The 22,942-nt window shown below is 43.9% G+C and overlaps 1 protein-coding gene across 3 annotated transcripts in view; it reads left to right on the top strand.

Moving 5' to 3' along the window:
* The window catches only part of LOC126540270 (transcription termination factor 2-like), a 109,766-nt gene that overhangs the window by 19,832 nt on the left and 66,992 nt on the right, over positions 1-22,942 (top strand). For all 3 annotated transcript variants that reach the window (XR_011892886.1, XM_050187074.3, XM_050187075.3), the window contains exons 7-12: positions 2,603-2,778; positions 10,012-10,076; positions 13,933-14,015; positions 14,619-14,710; positions 15,699-15,828; positions 18,664-18,831. Coding sequence is in view for 2 of the 3 variants with exons in the window: in XM_050187074.3 (XP_050043031.1) it covers positions 2,603-2,778; positions 10,012-10,076; positions 13,933-14,015; positions 14,619-14,710; positions 15,699-15,828; positions 18,664-18,831 (714 nt within the window). In the remaining variant the exon portion in view is untranslated. The remainder of the gene's footprint in view (positions 1-2,602; positions 2,779-10,011; positions 10,077-13,932; positions 14,016-14,618; positions 14,711-15,698; positions 15,829-18,663; positions 18,832-22,942) is intronic.

Raw genomic sequence — 22,942 nt, forward strand, 5'->3', positions numbered from 1 at the left:
CTATTATTAATAGATTCTGCCGCCGCACACCACCGTATAATAAGAGTGACACATGCAAAGCAAACACTGAGAAAACTGCTGACAAAAAGGAAGCTCCCTGTCTCCTCCGAAGTGCAATGTTTCTTCTTGTTTGTGTGTTTTTCACATTTTCTGTCAAGGACACCGCAACTGTCTCATTCGAGGTGGACACCTGAACTAGTCCAAAGCGCAAGCACGCATAAACGACACCGTCCGGAAAGTCCAGAGTATGACCGTGTGGCATCCCCTCAAGTACGGAGGTTACATTTCTCGGCGCGCTTAACTAGTACGGCCACAGAAAGAAGCGCGAAAGAAAGAGGCGTGCATAGAAAGAAGCGGGAAAGAAGAGACGTGCCTCCATTGCTAGGCGACACTTGCCTGGGTGGAGCGTGCGCTCGTAAAACCCGCTCGCAAAACCCAATGCGTCGTCGCCTCCGCAATCCCGCGTTTTTTTATTGAGCGCCGTCTCAGGCTATCCGAACCCGCGCGCTGTGGCGTCTGCTTTCTGCACCTTGTCTGCTGGTCTACTGTTTCGGCTGCCGTGAAGGATACACAGAATTCTAAGAATCCCCCGATTTTGGAATATTAGTTCGCAGTAGTATTGAGGCGTTCTTAACACGACATGGAAACTGAATAATGATCGTTATTGTGAAAAGTTTGGTGTTCTGAAGTTCATGGTACTGAGATATTTTTACAGTGAAACCATAACATGGCAGCAAGGGATTTCTGAAAAGTTTACTAATGTGGTGTTTGTAGTAACGAGGTTTCATTGTAGTTTGTTATATGTGGACTCACCCTTAAAAATGCTCAAACGTTAACCACACTGAAGCTGGCAACAGCAGTTACAATTTGGCACGACTTTGGACTGAAAACCAGGTTTTCTGTGTCATTTGTGCTGCTGGTATGTTTCTGCACCTAGCTGGAAATTTCCATTAGAAACGTCCATCTAAAGAACGAAATGCAGCGTGCGATCGCTGTTTCGAAACGGCACCCGATTCCGATCACTTGTAATTTCTAAACTGCTAGCACAGCTGCCATTTTTTATTCCAGAGTTGTGATAAATTTTACTACCAGCAGGACATGACCGTATTTTGCATAAGAGATGAAGCATTCTAGTTGGCCAGAAGCATAAACTTTTGGAAGCTACTGCAGCACGCCACCATTCTGCGAAGGGCTTGGACATCATGGTCTCGGCATTACGACTCCGCATCAGCCACACAAGAGCCATAATATTACATTATCTATGTCACTTCGGGCAAAAAAGTGCGATGTTCGAAAGGTATAATGTCACCGCAAAACCTTTATCGGCAATCTGCAACACATAAACAAAGCTTCGCCGAACCGTGGTCATCTGATAACCGCTTAGTAACTGCTGCTCTTTTGCAACATTGCGTAGTGCAGCATTCTTGCCGACCCGGGCAGCGTGAATATCGACAGTAACATTAGGAACGCTTGAGCAGTCGTTGTTCCCATGGTGGAAGACATAGATAGTTGTTCCAAATTGTTGACATAGGCGTAGTGCTGCACGGACAATTGTGCACAAATGGCAGTGCCGCTGTCATGGCATCCAATATTGCAGTGGCGCACGTGACGGTGCACACCACACACTGTGCTGTTTATGATGTATGTCACCTCCTGCTCTCTGGAGGTGTGCCTAAAAGTGAGTGACTGTCTTCACAGCTTCCGAAATTTGCACGCTGCGGCTGCTCGTTTGCTCATCTCGAAGGATGTATCACTGTCGTGGTTTGACTGGAGTGGACGGCTCTGCGCCTAGTTTGGTCATGCTTACGTGTATTGGTACTTAATGTGTGCCCTCTTTTTACCATGACCGCGTTCAAAGTGTTTGTTGTAACATTACAGAGATTTAAATAAACATTTGTTATATCTGGAACCCGCCGTGGTTGCTCAGTGGCTATGGTGTTGGTCTGCTGAGCACGAGGTCGCGGGTTCGAATCTCAGCCATGACGGCCGCATTTCGATGAAGGCGAAATGCGACAACACCGTGTACTTGGATTTAGGTGCACGTTAAAGAACCCCAGGTGGTCAAAATTTCCGGAGTTCTCCACTACGGCGTGCCTCATAATCAGAAGGTGGTTTCAGCCCGTAAAACACCATAATTTAATTTAATTTTAGTTATATCTGGAAGCAGTTTCAATAGCATGGTCGGAAAATCGTTAATGCACTGAAATGTGATGGTTATTTCTGACGATAAAAAAAAGAAACACCAGATTTTTGTAAATCGCCAACTGTGTTTGGCGCTATCGTTTTTCTCAGAGTGTAGCCTGTTTTTCTGGGCACAGATTTGCCCAATGAAGAGTTCATTTTGCCATTCACAGTTTTGCTACTGGGTTCTTGACCGTCACTACCACGTGACATGATTATCTCAACCACATTGAAACAGCGACACATCCCTTTAGCTTGGCCTAATATTTGCCTTTAGTGTTCTCTTAAGGAACCCAGGTTAGAATAAGAATCAGTTTCACGTTTGCCATGGTGGTATCCCCCCTTGTAGCCTGTGTGTGTGTGGCTTTGTTGCACTAAATTGATTGCTTCTCATTCCTCTTTCTCTTTCCTGTCCACACAGCTGTCTCCGCTGTTTACGGTGAGGTGGCGCCGTCTGGTGCTGGATGAGGCACACAGCATCCGCAACCTGCACACACGGCGTGCCAAGGCCGCCTGCGCCCTGTTTGCATGGTCACACTGGGCCCTCACAGGAACCCCCGTGCACAATGACCTCGGCGACATGCGTTCCTTGCTCAAGTGAGGGCAGCCACCATGCTCCTTGCTTGCCTTTGTTTATTCTCTTTAAGGGGGACACTGCTTTGAAAATACATCTTACTTATTTCTTGAGCTAAGTTGGTGAAAGTTAGCATAATTGTTCAGTTTATTTAGCAGGTTCCGAAAATACAATTTCTTTTTCTCTTGCATAATCAGTTCCAAAGATAATTAAACATTAATTGTCATAGTTTGTGAAATCAATTACACCACAACCACTGGATATAAGTTATTAGCATGTTTGTAGACAGTGTAAGGAATAAAGAACACCGCGTCGCAGATTTTTTTATTGAAGAATTATGTCTGATATTATAGCAATTTGAATATGAGTGCCCCATATGAGCCAATTACCCAGTCAGAAATCGCACCATATAATATAATTTTAAAAGCGAAATGACAAATGTGCTTGCATTGATGTGTACTCTCTTCATTCAGCTATGCACTGCAAAAAGAATTATGGTTGTGTCTGCAAGTGGTGCTCAGATATTGCATTTGTGGATTTACTGAGAGGCCAAAATTCGAATTTTGAGAAAAGGGTGAAAAAAAAAGGAACACAAGCTTTATTTATTAAAAAATAAATGGAAATGTGTACATGTTTGCCCTTGCAAGCCACCAATATGCTTCAGGGGCTTAGTCACTTTGTTAACTGCCACCTTTCAAGGCGATTCTTCAATTTATGCTGCACATAGTCTGCAGATGTACACTTGCATGCAGATGTGACCGATCGCCGCTGGTCCTTCTCCCTCATGCTTTTGGTGCTTCGCTGGCCAGGATTCAGCCTTAGCTCTTGTAGGATTGCCGTTGAGGTTCCTTTACGGCCTGCATTAAGGTTCATAAGTGCTTATCCCACCACTGCATCTTTGCTGAAGAGAGATGCACATCTCCCTTTTAGTGCGAGTGCCTGTATTAGTCAGTGCAGGCTCTCATTACCATGTTGTGCCTTGCTGCACACACACTGCTCAAGAAGGTTTTTCTCGGATAAGTGCTCATAAATAGGCAGCAGATCTTTTGCCACTTGTTCAGGAAGGTTGTAACAGTGTCGTGGTGATGCCTCTCCTTTAGGCTGTGCAGCATTTTGCCGGCACCAAGAATCGGGACCAGCGGGACAGAGGCCGTGATTGGACTCGCTATGATTCCATGTTACAAGTTGATATGTCGCCATCACAGCCTTTTGCATTGTGTCAACATTGCCACTTTGTGACTTGAGAGGCCAGCTTTGGTACAAGCCGAGTTTGTTGTTTGTAAAGTCCCCCGTCAACCTCCGTTTACCACCCGGTGGTTTGGAGTTGCAACCCTTATATTTTGCAAGCAGATTGCACAGGACTGTCCCCATGTGCTTCTGCGCATTGTTAATGTAGTCCTCTTTCTGATTATCTCTATACCCATAGACTTCAGCCTCTTTTATGGCAAGCAAGGTCCTGCAGTTGCCATCTGACAAAACAGTCATATATCTCAGCTAGTGAATTTCCAAGAACTTCTAAACAAGATAAGGCCATCCTCAACCTCCATTGCACCAGATTTCTCGTCTACATTTTTTTTTTTGGCATACGTGACTGACCTTCCATTCTTCATAGTGGGGGTCATCAGCCTTTGGTCCGTGCTCACAACCAACACAAAAGTTGCCGAGTACAACTTAGTCTAAGATGAGCTCCGAAAGAAGTTCAATAGCCATGCCGGCTCCAATGTGGGATGAATGCCCGCATATCATCCAAGACCCATTGTAGAACATGGCAATATTCCCAGGACTGTCCAAGTAGAGCTTTCTGCACTGGTTTCCGGACAGTTTCCGGACTGGTTCCATGCTCTCGATTTCGTATTTCTCGGCAGCGTGAGTCACGGCAGGTGTAAACTTCGTCTTCTGGTAGAATTGTCATGTTTCTATGCATAGTCTGCGGTGCGAGATATTCATGACGGTGCAAATATGATTGAGGGCCCTTTGTTGGTTGCCAGTGGCTTGCATCGCCCGCGCAGCCAGAGTGTTGATAGCGAACAGATTCACTTTGTTATCATTGTTCATGTGCGGCGAGCTCCATACCGATTCCTTTTTACCACAGTTGGAGCAGAAAAGGGACAGCTTTAAGGCGAGGCTGTATTGTTGCTCGTTGTGGTAGATCTTTGCATTTCCACTGCATATCTTGCACTTTAAGTGCCCAAGAAGTGTGTTAACCATTTCCAAGCACACCACGATGAAGCTGGCCTCATCAAGCAGCCAGGCATCAGCATCGTTTGGGGCCAACAAGTCCGACTTGCTGTTATCAGTTGATACAAGCTCTTTAACTCTAGCATCAGTTCTTCTTTCACTTTCATTTATATCTGAAAGTGCCAGGATAACCGTATGATGACGAACACGGCAGGCATTGGGGGCACTTGTTGATGGGCCCGTTAGGCCTAATCCTGAATTGCACTGCTCGGCGGTTCCGTTGCTTGACACCTGAAGTGGCTTGCCTTCTATTTGCAGTGCGTCCTCGATGCCTCTCGATTTCTCAGCAACCCGCCTGATGTTCTGGATCAACAATTTCTTTCTTTTCTTGCTTTACGTGTGTCTGAACATGAACTTTCATGCTAACATTGTTGCATGTTTTTCGGGTCCGATGGCACAACAAAATGGCACCCAGGACTCGCGCATCTCCGACCGAAGCGTGCAGCAGATGATACTCTCAGCCAATTGCATAACCCCTTTTCGTCACATGCTGTCGGCAACCAATAGCCACAGGCCTTTTATCACTTTTTCGCACCATTTTTCTACCGATACCAGTGACTGGAGAGAAGCTTTGGCACATGAAATTTGAACACGAAGGGCTGATCTTTTAAATAAAACCAGCATGGTAGCAAGGTAGCAACATGGTAGCATTAACAAATTAAAAATTTCGAGTGCTCTGGGGCCTGACAATATTCCTGCAAAGTTCCTTAATAGTACTAAGGACGTGTCGAGTCGCATTTTGCAGATAGTTTTTGTGCAGTCCCTTTTAGAAGGTGAAATTCCGCACGACTGGAAGACTGCGAAAGTAACCCCGGTTTTCAGAAAGGCAACTGCTCTGACCCGTCAAATTATCGGCCTATATCGCTGACATGCGTTGCATGCAAACTAATGGAACGCATCATGTATTCCCACGTCACCAGTCATCTCGATAATGATTCTTTCTTTTTCCGCAAGCAGCATGGCTTTCGCCCCGGCTTATCATGCGAAACACAATTATTCGAATTCACTACAGACAATTAACTTGAACTTGGATTCGTCTTTTCAGACCGACGTCATTTACATCGATTTTTCAAAGGCATTTGATTGTGTTGCTCATCGTCGTCTCATGGCCAAACTCAGTTGTCTTAATCTTGACCCGCTTATCTTGTCATGGATCAAAAGCTTTCTAACAGCACGATCTCAGTTCACAGTCATTGGCGGTAAGCTTTCAACAGCAGCACAAGTAGTATCCGGCGTCCCTCAGGGATCAGTTCTTGGCCCGCTTCTCTTCCTTATCTTCATAAATGGCTTGCCATCTGGAATAACGTCATCTATTCGCCTCTTTGCTGATGATTGCGTTGTATATCGTCGAATCTCAAACAGTAGTGATCAATCATTACTACAATGCGACCTAAACCTAATTCAAACGTGGTGCTCGCGCTGGTTGATGGAGCCTAATACCTCAAAGTGCAAATGCATGGTGGTTTCACGAAAAAAAACTAATCTGATCTTTCAGTATTCCCTTAATTCGAATGTTTTATCACATGCTAGCTCTTACCGATACCTAGGCGTCCTCATTAACAGTAAACTGACATGGTCGGAGCATATCTCGAATGTTGTAACTGATACCTCAAGGTTGCTAGGTTACCTAAAAAGAACACTACGTCTGTCCCCCCCGAAATCAGAAAAATAGCCTACGAAACATTCATTAGGAGCAAACTCGAATATGCTTCTCCTATTTGGAGCCCTTACCAAGATTATTTAATTACCTCTCTCGAGTCGGTCCAAAATCGTGCTGCCCGATTTATTTCATCGAACTATAATACACACGTCAGCGTAACCCACATTAAATCAACTCTTCAACTACCCCCTTTAGCAGTAAGACGCAGAATCTCACGTCTCAGCCTGTTCCATAAGCTATATCACAACTTTTCTAACCTGCATGGTACACTGTTACGGCCACCCGCTCGAACTTCTCGCTGCCTGTTCAACTCCAACAGTGTCCAATACCTTCACGGTTCGACTCTTGCATTCAACAAATCGTTTCTTCCCGCAGCCATTGAAGACTGGAATTGCCTTCCCGAAGCAGTTGCTCTTGAGAGAAATCCAGAAAAGTTTAGGCAGTCCTTAACTGAGCTCTTTGTTAAATAACTTGAACTACGCATTTTTTGTTTTCTAGCACCATTTTTACGCTACAGGCATTGTCCAATAGAAGATATTGACTTACATTATGCTTTGTATACTTTGACTTGTAGTTCAATGTCCGTTTGGGTGTCAATCTCTTACTACAATGTATCTATTCATTTGTTAGCTTATTCCTAATTACTTGCTCCATCCCATCCTTGTGTTTTACCTTTTTTTTTTGCCTTGTGTTTTGCACTGCTCTTTACTGTGTCCTTTTTTTGTGCGCTCTGTACGGAAGGCCAGCCCGGGCAGCTCAGGCGGTTTGCATGGCTGCCGCCTCAGCCCAGACACCGGCTCCTTTTCTTCCTCTTTGTCCGTCGCCGCCCCGCAGCAGTCACACGCATTCGGCCGCGCCATTCAAATAGTCCAAACTCTATCACAGTAATTGCTTCAATGTTGAGTGGCATTCGCTCCATTATATGTTATTTCAGTACGGTTATGTACTGAATATGTTATTTCAGTACGGTTATGTACCACCTGCCCCCTTATGTAATGCCTTGTTAAGGGTCCTTAAGGGTTAATAAATGATGATGATGATGAAGCGTGGCGGTGATTAGAAAACTGTGCATTGATGAAATTGCACCATTTTAGTTTCTGGACCTACTCAAATTGAGCCACCTTTCATGTCAAAAATTTATATTATGGTGAAAATATATGCATTTCAGATATGAAACTTGGCACACTAGGAGAATAATGAATGTATATTTCAAAAAAGGCATTTTAGAAAAATATATATTGTCACGACCCATATCTTCCCTTAATTCAGTCAGATTGAGCCTTATTTGACTTATAGCTCGCAATGCAGTTACAAAAACTGTTGGGCTTATGACTGCTTTCAGCACAGTTATGTGCACCTCAGCATATATGCGGCTTCGGTGCACTGAACCTATCACTTTTTTTTCCAAGTCTTTTCTCTTTCCGGCCCCTTGTGTTCACCGTTATGCTTCGTTGTAGTCAGTTCTACAAAGCAGTGCAAATACATCCAAGTCCAACAATGGCTGTCACAATCACATTTGCTTGACAGGTGCATCAAGGGCTGCTTCATCCCACCAAAAGCACATCGTCCACATTAATAGGTTGCACTCACTGCAGACATGCTGCAGGGAAGGATCGTAGTGGCAAGCAGTAATAAGTGGCAACAAAACATGCCTCCATATCAGCACAACAATTTGGCAAAATCTACATCCTGGAAAACAATCTTCCCTGTGCACGCGTGAACAAATAAACGCATTATGTAAACAATAGTGTTTGCTCTCATTGCAAAAAAAAAAAAAAGATACATCATGGGTTTATGTATGCATGGCAAGAAAAACCAGACTGAAATGGCCCACTTTTGTGTAAAGGCCACACCGTGTCTAAAATGTGGGGGAAAAAAAAAAAAAAAGATGCAGCTCTTAACGATTTTATGCGGTAGTAAAGGTAGAAAAGGATGCAAACGCTGCTACAAAATCACGGCGATAAGTCGTTTGCCATGTGGATGCTAGGTGACGCCACAATGCCACTCTCTGAACTAATGCTTTCTGACCTCGAGTTCACCAATGTTTCCACAATTGCTCCAAGAGCATTATTGTAGAGGTGTTCTTCACCAAGGTGCACATTCAAATACCGCATTTATTTGATTATGAGGCAGTCACGATCATAAGGCGAGGGGACCCAAGAAGAAGAGAACTTAAAGATGCGCACTAATGTAGGCTGTACGAGTAGCCAACAGATTCAGACTGAGTGGGGATCGCCCGAAATACTGCATTACCAACGCAGCCGAAACGCAAAATGACGACCACGTAATTGGGAGAAGGGAGCTTCAAGATGTCGAGCACAGCTTATATGCAAATTTTGCCTTTTGGTGTGGCTTTATGGCATTGCGAATCTCGCCTTAAAGTGCAGCTTCATGGCATCGCAGCCCATGCTGCTGTAAAGGTGCACTAAAAGGCGAAATTCGTGCTGCCCTGAAGCCACGCCAAAAGGCAAAATTTTCTTATAAGGCAGTGGGGGCAGGTGGTAACCTTGAGGCTAGGGATTTTGGGAGAAAGCTTCACCTTATATTTGAATAAGCACTGTGTCACGTGAAAGCACAGAAGGTTCGAATGGCATGACAACGATGGTATGATAAGAATTCGATGATGATGATGGAACGAACACAGTGACATCATAATGAGGTACGATAACAAATGCATGGCGAAGACTGTATGATGATGGCATGACAGCACCAGCATAATCACGATTTAATGAGAACAGCACAATTGCATTGGAATGACGAACGTATGACTTCAATGAAACAATGAAGGAGATACGACGATGATGTCATGATGACAATTCGATGGTGATTCTAAAATTATGCTGATAATATGACAGCGTCACAATGATAGCATGACGACAATAGTATGACGACTGTAAATGATGGCGGAATGATGACGGCATGTAGAGATTCAGATGACTAAACTGGAACAGTGACGATGGAACAACCACGATGGCATCACGACTATGAACACATACCCAGTGGTTCAAACCAGTAGACAACTTAGGTCACTGGGTCAGCGTAACTGGCTAAATAGATAGACACGAAGTGCTTGAAGTAGGCAAAAATGCCGATCGCGCTAAGAAGCAACCTGTAATGCATACCTTGTCATTGCAAGGAGTTACCGATTGTACAAAGATGTATTAAATTCTCTTGATAGTGCCTATGGTGTTCGATGATAAAGGGGCCTGTGGTATCCTCAAGAAACAGACTTGGCAGTGAAAGCTTGCTTTTATGAGGACACTGAAATGATGTGACCCTTTATAACATTCTGTAGCAGTCAAATGGATGACATTCTTTAGTTCTTCCACCAGCTTGAACTGTAACTGCATGTACGCAGGTTCCTGCAGTGCCGCCCATTTGACGACGATTCATTTTGGAAGCAATGGATCAAGGACAACCATGGTGAGGCACACTTTGATGATGATGCCAGATTCATGAAGTTGCTGATATGGCCACTGATAAGTCTTGCTGTCTTAGCTGTTGGGGATCAACATACTTATTGGTAATTCCTAGTGGCCAAATGTTCTTTAGTAGCTTATCAATTTTACTGCGCTGGTTTGGCATTTGTGTTTAGAAGCTTAGTGCTGCACTACACCAAAACCTCATTGATGTCTATTTTTTTAGGATCTTTATGTTGAGCTAATCATTGCTGCTGGCATGCTGCATGAATCTTGTCTCTAGCACCTCACTTAATGGAGAAGGAAAGAGAGAGAAAGGCCTCAATTGGGACCCTTCTGATGGAAATGGTGCAGTTCGTTCGGTTTTCAAGACTGTAATGTGTAGGAAAAGTGAGTTCGTTCTTCAAAATGCCATCTGTAGTAAAAACCAACTCATGTTTCAAATGTGAGAAACTGTGTATTTTGTTGTAGGTTACTGCACTGCTCAAGTATTGGTGTTTCTGTGCTGCTTCCGTCATGTAGCACTAGGGGCCTGGTCATGTGACTTACTGTTGCTTTTTTGCCTTGGTACCATGACAGTGATGTTTTGTGAAATGCAAAAAAAAAGAAAAACAAGACAAGTGGGTTTGGCTTTGGCAAACGAACGGCTGTAGTATCTTTTGCCTTGACAAAGATGAGTGTCATTGCACGTCATTGGACAGGCACGGCTCCTCTTGTTAAAGTGATGCTGAAGAGAAAAATGATTTCAGCTGTGTTACAGTCGAACCCACTTATAACAGTATTCAAGTGCCATTGTTATAACCGATAATTATTATAACTGGGTTGCATTAAAAAATCAAAATAGGGGGATGGCACAGCTAATGTGAGAAAACTCTATAGGCAGGGATGCCACTGCCCCTCCCTACCACATTCCTCCGCCCGGCTGCTGATTGTGTTCACTCTTTTAACTGCTTCCTGGGCGCTCCGATCGCATGTAACAAGCCGCGGCTGCCGGCGTTAAACAATGTCACTGCTATAACAACTGCTAAGAGGTGCCACAGATGGCAAGCTATATGCGAGCACCGCCGAGGCATCACTTTGGTGGCCCAAAGGGGCCTTTTAGGGAATTTCGAGAAGGCTGCCGTGGCAGCCTGTCAGCTTGAGAAATCTACAGGAAACGCTGAGGACAGATCGTCACAAGCATCTTGCCACGTACTTCTCACTGGCTTGCATGAGAAAAGCCTAAGTGCGTCAGTCATGCATGCTTTACGTGAAGTTTGCCGATATCCTTCTCCAAGTGCTCCACGTAGTGCAGCAGAAGATTCCTCATGAAAACAGATCCCCGGAGGGACTGAATCATGCCTGCCCTACCGCATCATCGCTGCCGTTGTCGCCGTGGCTATCTGATGCCAGCATGTTCGCGACGATTGTCTCACCGGTTAGAAGCACTTAGTTTCCAAATTTATAGCCGCGAGCTTTCTTTTCACCCTCGACAGCGTGCATTGCTGATGATTAGCAGGTGGATCAGCCATCTTCCGTTTCGGCGGCGAGTCAAGCGAAGTTGAGAAACCGGGTGGCCAGGAACGACTTCGGCACAACCAACAAAAACTAACGCGAATGTTTAAGCTGTTCGCAGAACTGCACTGAATGAGGAGCCAGCGAGCAGTAAGCGAGCAATCTGCTTGCTGCACAGTTGGTGCGGTCCATTTGTGTTTTGGAGGGTGGGGCGGCGCAGAGCGATGCGTGCAGCCCTTTCGTGCTCGGAGGGGTGGAAGGGCGACGGGAGAAAGCCGTACGCAGGTGGCTGGAAAATGAGCGCGCGGCGGCTGTTGGAGCAGCAGCCGGTCGTGCAGCGGCTCGAATTTCTCATTTTCCTTTTTTCTTTTCAAGGATTTCACATTTCACCACCTTTCAGCTTGGACACCCAGCAGCCAGACTTCATCGTTATAACCGATAATGCGGCATCGGGGCATTGTAATAAGCAGGTTACTTCACCATGGAAAACATACAAAAGTCGGTGGTGCAGCAGCTTCTCTTTGTTATAACCGATATATTGTTAAAACCGGCATCGTTATAAGTGAGTTTGACTGTAATTGCTAGTAAATTGCCACTTTACAATGCTAAAGAAGCCACTCTTACTGCGAGGATACACCGGGCACGCCAGAAAATAATTAAAATTTAATAACGGATGGCACCAGTTTGCCGGGATGATGGATTGGGATGCTGTCTGTTCAGGCCTAGTTGAATTCTTTTATTGTTAAAAATGGACTGCATTGCATTCTATGAGAGCCACGGACTGATCTATTGAAAATTTCTAGAACGTTTACTGAACCACAGCAGTCTAAAGGCAAAAAAAAAAAAATGCTTTGCAGTCCATCACGTCACACTGACATGCCTGCTATGGGGTGTCAGCATGAAATTAAAAAATAAAGCTTTGACTATCATTTTCTCGTGTAGTAATCAAGCCATTACCGAAAAATCAAAGGTAGTAGAGTTCCTCAAGAATACTTAATCAATCTAGACTGATTCATATTTTATCTATAGTACCCCCCTTAGCACATTAGGAGCAGAAGCACTGTGCCAAATCACGCAGACCGCGCTAGATTGCTCCAAAGTATGAGCTTCGAAATAAGTCACCAAATTTTAAAGCAAGCTGCTCGCCTTTATCGACGCAAGCATGGGCATAGCTGTGCCGTGGTTAGCATTTAGCCTATAAATGCAATACAATTTAACCTGTCTTAGCTGTCAGGTCCATAAAAAATAATTTTATTTTCATTAATTATAACTTGGCTGTTGTAAGAGCAAGAGCAAATGTTATTTATGTTATTAAGTGTTATTGGCAGGAAGGTCTTGTTAATTTTGATTACACAGGAAGAGAAAGAAATGTCCAAATGATCTGAAGTTTAAGTTAACAAACTGATCAAGCCAACAAATGCAATAGCATGTCTTTATTTAGTAAAAGTATCTGCTGCCTTCATCTTTCTGCTCCATCGACTGTGGGTGCAAACTGCAACTTTTGCTACTGATAATCAAGCACTAGTGGTGGCTAGGTCCTTGTGACATCCTTTGCAATGTAGTAGCAGCAGTGTGACATGTGGATCTTCATACTACAGGTGGTCTCTTCACTAGGTGCATATCCCTCGATTATTTTGTTGTCATCAAGGTTGCTGGCAACTAATCATCCATTGGGATGTAGAGGCAAGTTTGACGCAAGCGTGCGATATGGACCACAGTTGAAGTGTCCTTTGTCTTCTACAGCTTCCACTGTGTCTTTGACATGCACAATCTGTACTGAATTAGAACAACATCGCTGCTTGCTGCAACTGCTGTCATAACCACATCAAAGAATCTGCGGTCACAGCAATGACAACCACGGAGATGTGTAGCCACATGGCCAATGTGGTGTCGTACACAGGGCAGAATGTCGAAGATAGAAAAAGCAGAATATTTCAGAATAGTTTGCTACGATGGTTCCCATTGCAGACTTCTTAATTTCCAATGGACCATTGTACGAGTGCATGCTCCCCAGCTCTACAATGTCCCAAACTTGTTATGCACAACACAAATGCCTTTACTATTTGAAAAATGTCAGCGTAAACCATTGTGTCACTTGCAAACTCTTTTATGTGGGAGCAGTGCTTTTCAAACACGACCCAGTGTGTTCAGAAAGTGTCGAGGTGTCTTTGACACTTGTGTGCACTGAAGGATAACATGCAATAAGGGCAACAGGCAGGACAGTAGGTGTGGGAGGTAAACAACCTTGTGTTGTCTTCTCTTTCTAGCTTTCAATGTCTGGTTTGCAATATTTAGACATGCGACCCGCAGGCTGTCCCATGTGTGTGATCAATTTGTGTCACCTGCATTGCCTCTTCTACTTGCAGGGCCAGAGGCACTTGCTATGGTGATGAAATGTGTTCTGCTTCGCCGGACCAAGGAGCAGATGGGAAAGGATGGCAAGCCGCTGGTGAGCAACGCTCACATTGCAGACAGCCCTTCTACCTCTGCTTCCTTTCTATTGCATGCAGCCCTCCTCTATTGCAGTTTTCTTGGCCAGTAACCTTTCCTGACGTGTTTATGACTCGCATTGTTTTGCAGTTCGTCAAGATTTTTCATTGGTGTCACTTCAGTAAAGCCTTTTTCTTTTTCTTTTTTGGAAATGCAGGAACTTATGCTGAAGTGCTTTAGCTAGTCTGATGTTGAAACCCTCTTAGTCATAAGAGATACTGGGTCAGCTCGTAGACAGGTGCCTGTGTCGTGTGTAGGCTCCCGTTACATGTTGTGTCAATTCGCTGACCTACACCAGCTAGAGGCTCATTTGGCACCTCTCGTGACATCACAGCGATGTACAACTGCCACGGTTTCGACATGAAGTTCTTTTATCCTGCAAGTAATCAACCTTTATCTCTCTGTCTCTCTTTTTTCCATACCACTAAAGAAGTCGAGTTTATAGAAGACAGTTTACTAGCCCAGAATGATTTGCTGCTGCTCTTAAGCGTTATTTTGAGCTGGGTGAGAGCAGGGGAGTTTGCTGACCAGGTGTCTGTATTTCTTTTGTACCAATTTGCAGGTACCCCTGCCTAAAAAGAGCATCGTCCTGCACAGGCTCTCCCTCGAGGGTACCGAAGCCAAGGTGTACAAGGAACTGGATGAGTGGTCAAGGTACTACTGTTAGTAGTACTATGCTAAACTTCAAGCTATAGGCAACAACACTTAGATTTCTTGGCCTGCCCCCCCCCCCATTCTTTTCTTTTCCTTTCCATTCCTCTTTTTTTTTTTTCAGCGGGCGTGTAAGACGCCCTTGACACAGCAGCTAACACGCGTGTCGTCGTCTAACAGGTTGACAGACCGGGGTGGGGGGGGGTGGGGGGGGGCTGGCCCTGGCTTTGGCCTTGTGCACAGCGTTCCTTTACTCTCGATTCGACACGCTAACACACCTTCCCTCATTTCCGCACCCTCCCGTCTCACACCCTCTCCCCTTTAGAAGAACCCCATCTATATATACTGTGGCGAGGAAAGCGTACGTCGCCTTGAAGAAGACAAGTCCACTTGTCGAAACGTTGGCTCCTGCATTCACCTTGTTCACGTTTTGCTCATCGTCTTGAATTTCCATCTCCCGCATTCCCCGTGTTTTCCCTAGTAGTACTACTGTTGCCCTGTTTTCCATATGGTTGTTTGGCATTGCTTTGCATGAAATACATATTCATTACCACTCACTGCTGCAGTTTTGTATTAGTAGAAGTCATGTCGCGTGTCCGTGATGCCAGCTTGAGGAACACTAATGTCATCTGTAGTCAGGGAAAATAAACACAGAAACATGCACGAAGCCACCAGATGCCAATTGACAATCCGATTCTGCTACAGAAACAAGCACATACGCATGCACACACATAGATGCATAACACATGCATGCACGTACACATAAATCAACAGAGCGAGTCCTTGATTAATGTAAATGTGGTGTTGCCATTGGCAACATCCGCAGTGGGAAAAGTTACTTTTAGAAATGCTTGGACAAGCTGACTGCTACTCATTCTTGCAGTGAGTGATTAAGCTTGGTGTAAAATAGGTGCTGGGAGGTTGAAGCCATTTGTAGTGAGCACGAATCAGTTCTCTCCTGTTGCACTTGTTGCTTCAAAAACGTTTGCAGGTCGAGTGGGCCCGAGAAGTACACGGATCCTGTGACTGGGCGGGAGCTTTACCGCAACACAGGCTCTCGGCGCTTTGTCATGCTCATCCGGCTTCAACAGGCCTGCTCTCATCTGGCCCTGCTCAAGAAGGTGCATATCGCAGAGAGGACAGTAAAGGCCCTGTGCAATGAAATGTACAGGCTGAAACACATGGGTCCTTTGTTATGACAGTAGTGCAATGGTTCATGCAATAAATGTTAAGGGACACTGAAAACTAGTACCAAATTGTTTCAGACTGATGGGTTATTGTTTAGGAAGTCTGCGACTGTTTGGTGAAAAGAGGCTGATGATTAGTGCAGAAAATGTTTCCAAGCTGTCAAGAATAAGAATAAAAGGATAAGATAAAATAAGAAACCTAAGAATAGCACAGATAAGACATAGACAAGTAGTATAGAATAGGCACCTGTCTCATCCATGTCATGTCTGCATTATTCTTAAGCTTGAATGATGAACCGGCCAGCATAGCAGCAAGTATTTGTCCAATTTTTCTTTTTGAATTTGACTTTCATCTGTGGCATCAGCTTGACATCACAATTACGTAGTGTTTCTACACAAAGAATCCACAAAAATCTACAAAAATTGGCAGATTGAGTCATTTTGCTAACTTTGGATGCAGTGTGGTCATTTCTTGAGAGTAAGCAATTAACTAGCTGATGTCATGGATAACTGGCAAGGGAATCTTGGAACAGGGTTGCTACGTGTCTTTTAACATTTGCATCTTTTTTATATTATAAAGACTGAATTGTATGTAATCTAGGCTAGCTTAATGTTTCTGTATTTAGTGGCACGAGCATCGAGTGACACTCTTGTTTCCTGTGCAGCACTTCTCGTTCACCTCCTGAGACGACTGGGCAGGAAATTAAAAAAAATAGTACAGTACAAAATTTATTATAAATATGATATCAGAGCATAAGTTTAGTGAGAAGTTGAGTTGCTTAAGTGTCTGGAATAATCAGAATTAATTAAAAATCACTGCGATGACCCGGGACAAAATTCAGAATAAATCAGAAAAAATAGAAAAAGAAAACAGTACAGTACAGAATCATGGGTTTCATTATAGATATATCAGAGCACAAGTTGAGTTACTGAAGTGTCAAATAATTAATTAAATATCACTGATTACCGCACACCAAAGCAGAGAATCGTAGACTTTAGAGACCCGCCACATGAGCACAACTTTGGCGAAATACCTGGAAACCCGCAAGTAGAAAGCAGAAGTAAGGACGTCACTAATGACGTCAAACATAAAAAGGTGGCATGATGTTTAACTGGCTAATTAATGGAAAACCGTTGCCTCTGAGTTCGGTTTCTGCATTGCATTCGCCTAAAGTTAACCTAAAGAACACTGACATCGAGGGGCGAGTGCCACTACGAGACACCCGAGTCAAAGATTAGGGCCACCTACCGTCTTCTTCTGTCCCTTTAACCTTCGTAGTTGAATAATTTCCATAGGAATCAGTGTATTGCAGGAAATATCTGACATTGACAAAAAACAAGGTTATTTTTCAGAAATGAGAGTGTCAGCTATGCTAATTGCTACAGTTGTGTGAATACTTGAACATTGCTTAATTGAATGAAATAATTAGATTTGTGATTGGAATATCTACTGGTGTTTGATTTTTCAAATACAGTCATTACTCGATATAACACGGTTGTACTTGCTGCGATAAACATGCTTAAAAGGACGGAGGCAGAACATCTATGCCTGCAAGCTCTCCAGATTTTTTCCTAATGTCTACAAATTTGTCCACATTTTATTATTTTACGAATCTTGCGTCGGCCTTTATGAAAAATAAATTCTGTTTGTGAAGAAGGTTCACTCGTTGGTCAGCAAACCTTCCATTGAAATTCTGATGGGGGAAGGACTCATCATGGGTACTTGCTTCAAGCTTATACAGATTAATACGTGAAGCATGCAATTTTGGCAACAATAAGATCACCCAAAAAGAAACTGTGGTCCAAAAAAAAAAAAAATATGCACCAATCCACTCCTGCGAAGGTGGTTGGTCAGTGAAGCTGTAGATATGTTGCGCCTAATGTGGGGCAACTTGTCAAGCACTGGTCCCATGATGTGCGCCCATTACGCACATTGCTCTTCAAAGTGATATGACACAAACACGTTTCAGTGCAGTTTACAAAACCTTTATTTTATTTATTACTTTGAAATTACTGCTTTAACTGCCTTCTAGTCACTATGATACCACGTAGATGCCTTCTGTTTTTATTTGAGAAATGTTTTTGGCCAAAGTTAAATCGATGCATGCCCCATGTACAGTAGTTAGTTGAATTGGATCGCTGAAGTAACCGAGGCCAAAGCCTTCCACGATGTGAGTGAACAGCTGCTTTGTTTCCGGTTTTGAGATGTCTACGTTAAAGTATCTGACAACGACCAATGGTGAGAGATTGGCAGCAACGTACGGCAGCAACATACGGTGTCAATGTGGAAGTGTGCGCGCCTTGTCATCAATCTTGTGTTTTGACGGCTGTTTTTATTTGTGCGTTTCGTATTGAAAGAAAAGCTGTGCCATAAGGTTGCTTCATTCCTCTGCCTTGAACCATTGTATGAACCATTGCTCCCGGCCCTGCACTGCCGTAGGATCGGCCCACTGAGTTTTCTGTCAACGTGAAAGACGCGAAAAAGTCGCAGGATCCTAGCCATAGACAGAGCTGTAAAACAATGTGTTGCTTGTGAGTCCTTGCTGTTCTATTTTTGCTGCTATTTGTGTGCCATGTCCAAATGTTAATAGTAATGATAATGTTAAAGTGTGTGCTATACCTCCGCCACAGTTCTTCTCCTCATTTCCTCCTACTGTATCAGTTCTGTGGGATTTAACGAATTTTAAAGCTCACAGGTTGGCAGGTATGCGAAACACCTGCCGTTCACATCCCTTTGCGATGCTCGGCTGTGTGATTTTCGTTGTGCAGAAGGTACTCGAGGACGCGGCTGTGGACACGGATGAGCTCCTGTCGGCCAGCATGGCAGGACTGCAGCTGTCAGATGAGACGGCCGCGGGCGAAGACCGCCTTGATGCGCTGAACCTGGACAAGTACACCAGCGCACGAGAATTTGATTCTGCCTATGTCAGCTGCAAGGTTCGTCTTGTGTCTGTTAATCATTGTGTAAGATTGGGGCCTTTAAAAGGGCGGTAAAGGAAGATAGTTAATCCAGATTGTTTCACTGCCATTTTAGAGACTTAGTAACACTGATTTTATGCCAAGTGGTTTTCCTTTGTGGAGCGCTACTGCCTGCTTTGACTTTCTGCTTGACTCTGATAAAGATAGGCAGAAGTTAAGGACCAGTAATATTAGTCACTGGCTCAATAATATTAAAATTACAGCACCATAATATTAGTCACTAGCAGTGGGTCATTGCTTGAGTCTGTCACTTTTTTTCCTATCAGATGGATCACTTATTCTATGATGCTTTGCTTGATACCAGTGATGATGTGATAGACTGAAATTTATAAATGGCAGCACAGATCAGATCACTAGTGGCTCAGTCACGGTACTGTGACCTCATGATCTTTGCATGCTTCCTGTAAGACCCACAGCATGTGGCATAGCGGGTGGAGTGTGGGGGGGAGGGTGGGACCGGGACAGGATCTAATAACATTTGGACTTTATACGGACCATGACAGCAAAAGGGCCTTGTTGCTATTCTGCTTGCAGCGGTGACGTGCAGCGTGCGGTATGAGAGGTGTGTGTGCAAGCAGCCACACGTAATTAAACAATTTGACCATCTGGGTCCATGATAGTTTCCATTTATCGCCTTGGTATTCCTTTGTGGCAACAGTGAACTTTCGTTATAAAGTTAAACCTCTATACAACGAACTTCATTGTAATGAAATTCTTTATATAGCAAAGCATTTAACTGTATAACTCCTTGCCCGTAGAACATGGTATGTGCTCCTTAATTATACACGCATGTACCTGCTGTCTCTTGTCACAGTACGAGCACCGATAGGCCTAATAAGTGTACTGGCACAGCTCTTTTGGACATGCCAGTGGTGATTTGCACCCTTAGGGATAGTAAAAGGCATGCATTCATTTTTTCGGACTGCCCGATTTATCAGACATTTTTGCGGCCCCTAGGGAGTCCAATAAATTGGATGTTCACTGTATTTTGAACCTCGATACTGTGCAGTCCGCTTATGAAGATGTCAAGAAGAATGAAAGATATCTATATATCTGGACTGCTGTAAAAAAGAGCTGCCACACATACCTTTGTAGCACCAAAACCAAATTTGCCACCTGCACTAAAAAACAGTCATTGTAGAAAGTAGGCTGTGAAAAATAAAACATTTATTTATACGTCTAAACAGTGTGTCACGCATTAGGCGCACTGAAATACTCAGATATCTGCACTTGCTTTTGCTGGAGTTTCATGTTCTCAATTGCGGTGTTCATTGCGCCCAGCTGTTGCACGAATACTGGCAGCAATAATTTAGCTTGCATGAAATCAATGAGCGACTCTGTCAATAAAAGCGCACTTTGCTTGAACATCGGGTTGTTGTCAAAGACGGCCCATCGTCAATCTCGTTGTCACGTGCCGCAGCCGTCATCGCACAACGCTGCCAGCTGTCACGACAGCTATCGCCCTGTTGGAGGCTTCTTCGCAGAACGAGTCAGCACTATTGGCACTGAGGAACTTTTCCATCAAAGCAACACCTGTTTCATCATCAGTAGGGACGTGAGCTCGGCAATGTCAGCAGCTTCCACCGTGTTGGTTGCACCCATCGGGGGTTGCACCCTGGCCCACAAAGCCTGCCTTTTCCATTGATCGGCACGGCCACTGGTTCCAGCCTTCATGATTGCGGCGCACACAATTTTCGAAATTGTCATTATTACCGGCTGCGTGAGCTCATACTTCTTGGAGTCTCGCAAAATTTGCAGCTTCGTCTCAATGGACACAACTTTACGCTTTGCGCTATAACTGGGCTGTCCGCTGCTACCACTGTTTCGTGACTGTTTCTTTGATGCATTTCTGCACCCACTGAGCAGGAGAGATTGTACAAAGGGTGGGCACGGCATGCCAATTTGCTTTTAGTTTTCTTTTTTTTTCTCTCTTCTCTGGACGCTTATAGAGCATGATAGTTGACGAAGTGAATGTCAAGCAGCTGGCGTCGTCTTGTGGCAGGCTGCGCCAACTCGCAAAGCTTTTGTGGCTTTTGAAATTGGTGCACAAGCGGGATGCGCTGTGCGCTGTAGTGGCAGCAGATACAAACTCACGTAGGCAGACTTTTCGCCCCTTCTCAGCATCGTTCATTTAAGGGGAACTTAGAAACGCAGATGTGACAATTATTCTGCATGGAATACACCATCTAGAAGGCTAAATTTTGATTGTTATATCCCATATGTGGTGAATAACATATCTTTACGTGTGGCTTTTTCTGTCATAGCCATAACGCACAAGTTGGTACTCTTAGTTGACTCATTGTTATAGCCAATACTTGTATATCATTATATGGGGTATTATTATAAGTGGACTGCACTCTATAACGAAGTGTGTTTACACTTGATTTCAACGTAACGCAATTTGACCACCTCTGTGAAGGAAGACCAATGCAATAAATGAAAACTGCCACAAATGCAGAAGGTCAAATGTGGTTGAATTACATGCGGCTGCTTGCGAATGAACCTCAAATCACGCGCCGCACGGCAGAGAGAGGCCCCTGAACTGGGACAGCAAACAGTGAAACCTCGTTACTACGAAGCACCATGTTAACAAAATTTTAAGATTAATGAACTTTTCAGAAATCCCCTACTGACTTCTTAAGGTTTCAATGTAAAAATATTTCAGTACTACGAACTTCAGAATACTAAACTTTTCAGAATAACGGTCAATATTTCATTTCCGTGTCATGTTAACAACGCCTCAGTACTATAAAATAATATTTAGAAATATGGAGATACTTAGATTTCTGTGTATCCTTCATGGCAGCCGAACAGCAGGCTAGCAGACGATAAGGCACAGAAAGCAGATGCCGCGTTGTATGAATTTGGAAAACCTGACAAGGCACTCAGTAAAAAAATGTGGGTTAAGAATTGTTTTTAATCTATTGCGGATGCGACGAAGCATGGGGTTTTGCGAGCGCATGCTCCGCCCTGGAAAGTGGTGCCTAGCAACGGAGGCACGCCTCTTCCTTCTCTTGCCCTTCTTTCTGCATGTGCCTCTGTCTTTTGCACATCTTTCTGTGCCTGTACTAACTAAGTGCGTGGAGAAATGTAACTTTCATACTCGCGGGGATGCCAGACGGTCGCACTTTGCGCTTTCCCGATGGTGTTGTTTATGCATGCTTGCACTTTGAAATAGTACAGGTGTCCACCTCAAATGAGACAGTTGCGGTGTCCACAGCAGGGAACTTGAAGAAAAAATAAACAAGAAACATTATGCTTTGGAGGTGGCATGGAGCTTCCTTTTTGTCAGTAGTTTTCCCAGTGTCTGGTTTGCGTGCGTCACTCTTATTATACGGTGCTTCAGTGGTGCTTGGGGGTGGAATCTATGGAATATAGCCACAGTGCAAGCCGAGAGCCAACAGCAATGTTTTCGTAGATAGTTCAGATGGCGGCAACTTATGAACTCATGGGCAGAATGGTTAATTTTGGGCTATCATTACAAATAAATAAGTAAATAAATAAATAAAGAAAGAAATAAAGAAATAATGAACTACCTTTCAGAATAACGAACAGTTTGCCGTGATGATCCCCTGAAGTTTCTTATATTGAGATTTCACTGTATTTGCAAAGTGGTCAACTTTCGATATAGCAAAGTTTCAATATAATGAAGTAAATTGGCGATTTTACCAACTTGGTTATGTTGAGGTTTAACTGTATTGAAATCATGTATAAACACTTTGTTGTATAGAGGTTCAAAATAGATGGTGTCCTGTGGACAAGCTATAAAATTTTAAGCACTTTGTTGTATCCAGAATTTCGTTACTCAGTCAAACCTCGATATAATGAAGTTGTACTTGCAGCTAAGAACTTCGTAAAAACTAGGTTTTTAAAGTTTTGGCGGTGAAATTTACACAAAATCTCAGAGAGTTCCTGGTGTATAGGGCCTTGTCCGTAAACACTTATAATCGCAAGATCAGGCCATGATGGCACAATTATGAGCTTTGGCTCAAGCAGTGCATATAGTGCTGAAAGCAATGCATCGGCATTGCTCAAGAAGCCAGAGGTTTGTGCGGGTTGCGTCCCGTGG

Source organism: Dermacentor andersoni, chromosome 2 (assembly GCF_023375885.2).
Source record: "Dermacentor andersoni chromosome 2, qqDerAnde1_hic_scaffold, whole genome shotgun sequence".
NCBI lineage: Eukaryota > Metazoa > Arthropoda > Arachnida > Ixodida > Ixodidae > Dermacentor > Dermacentor andersoni.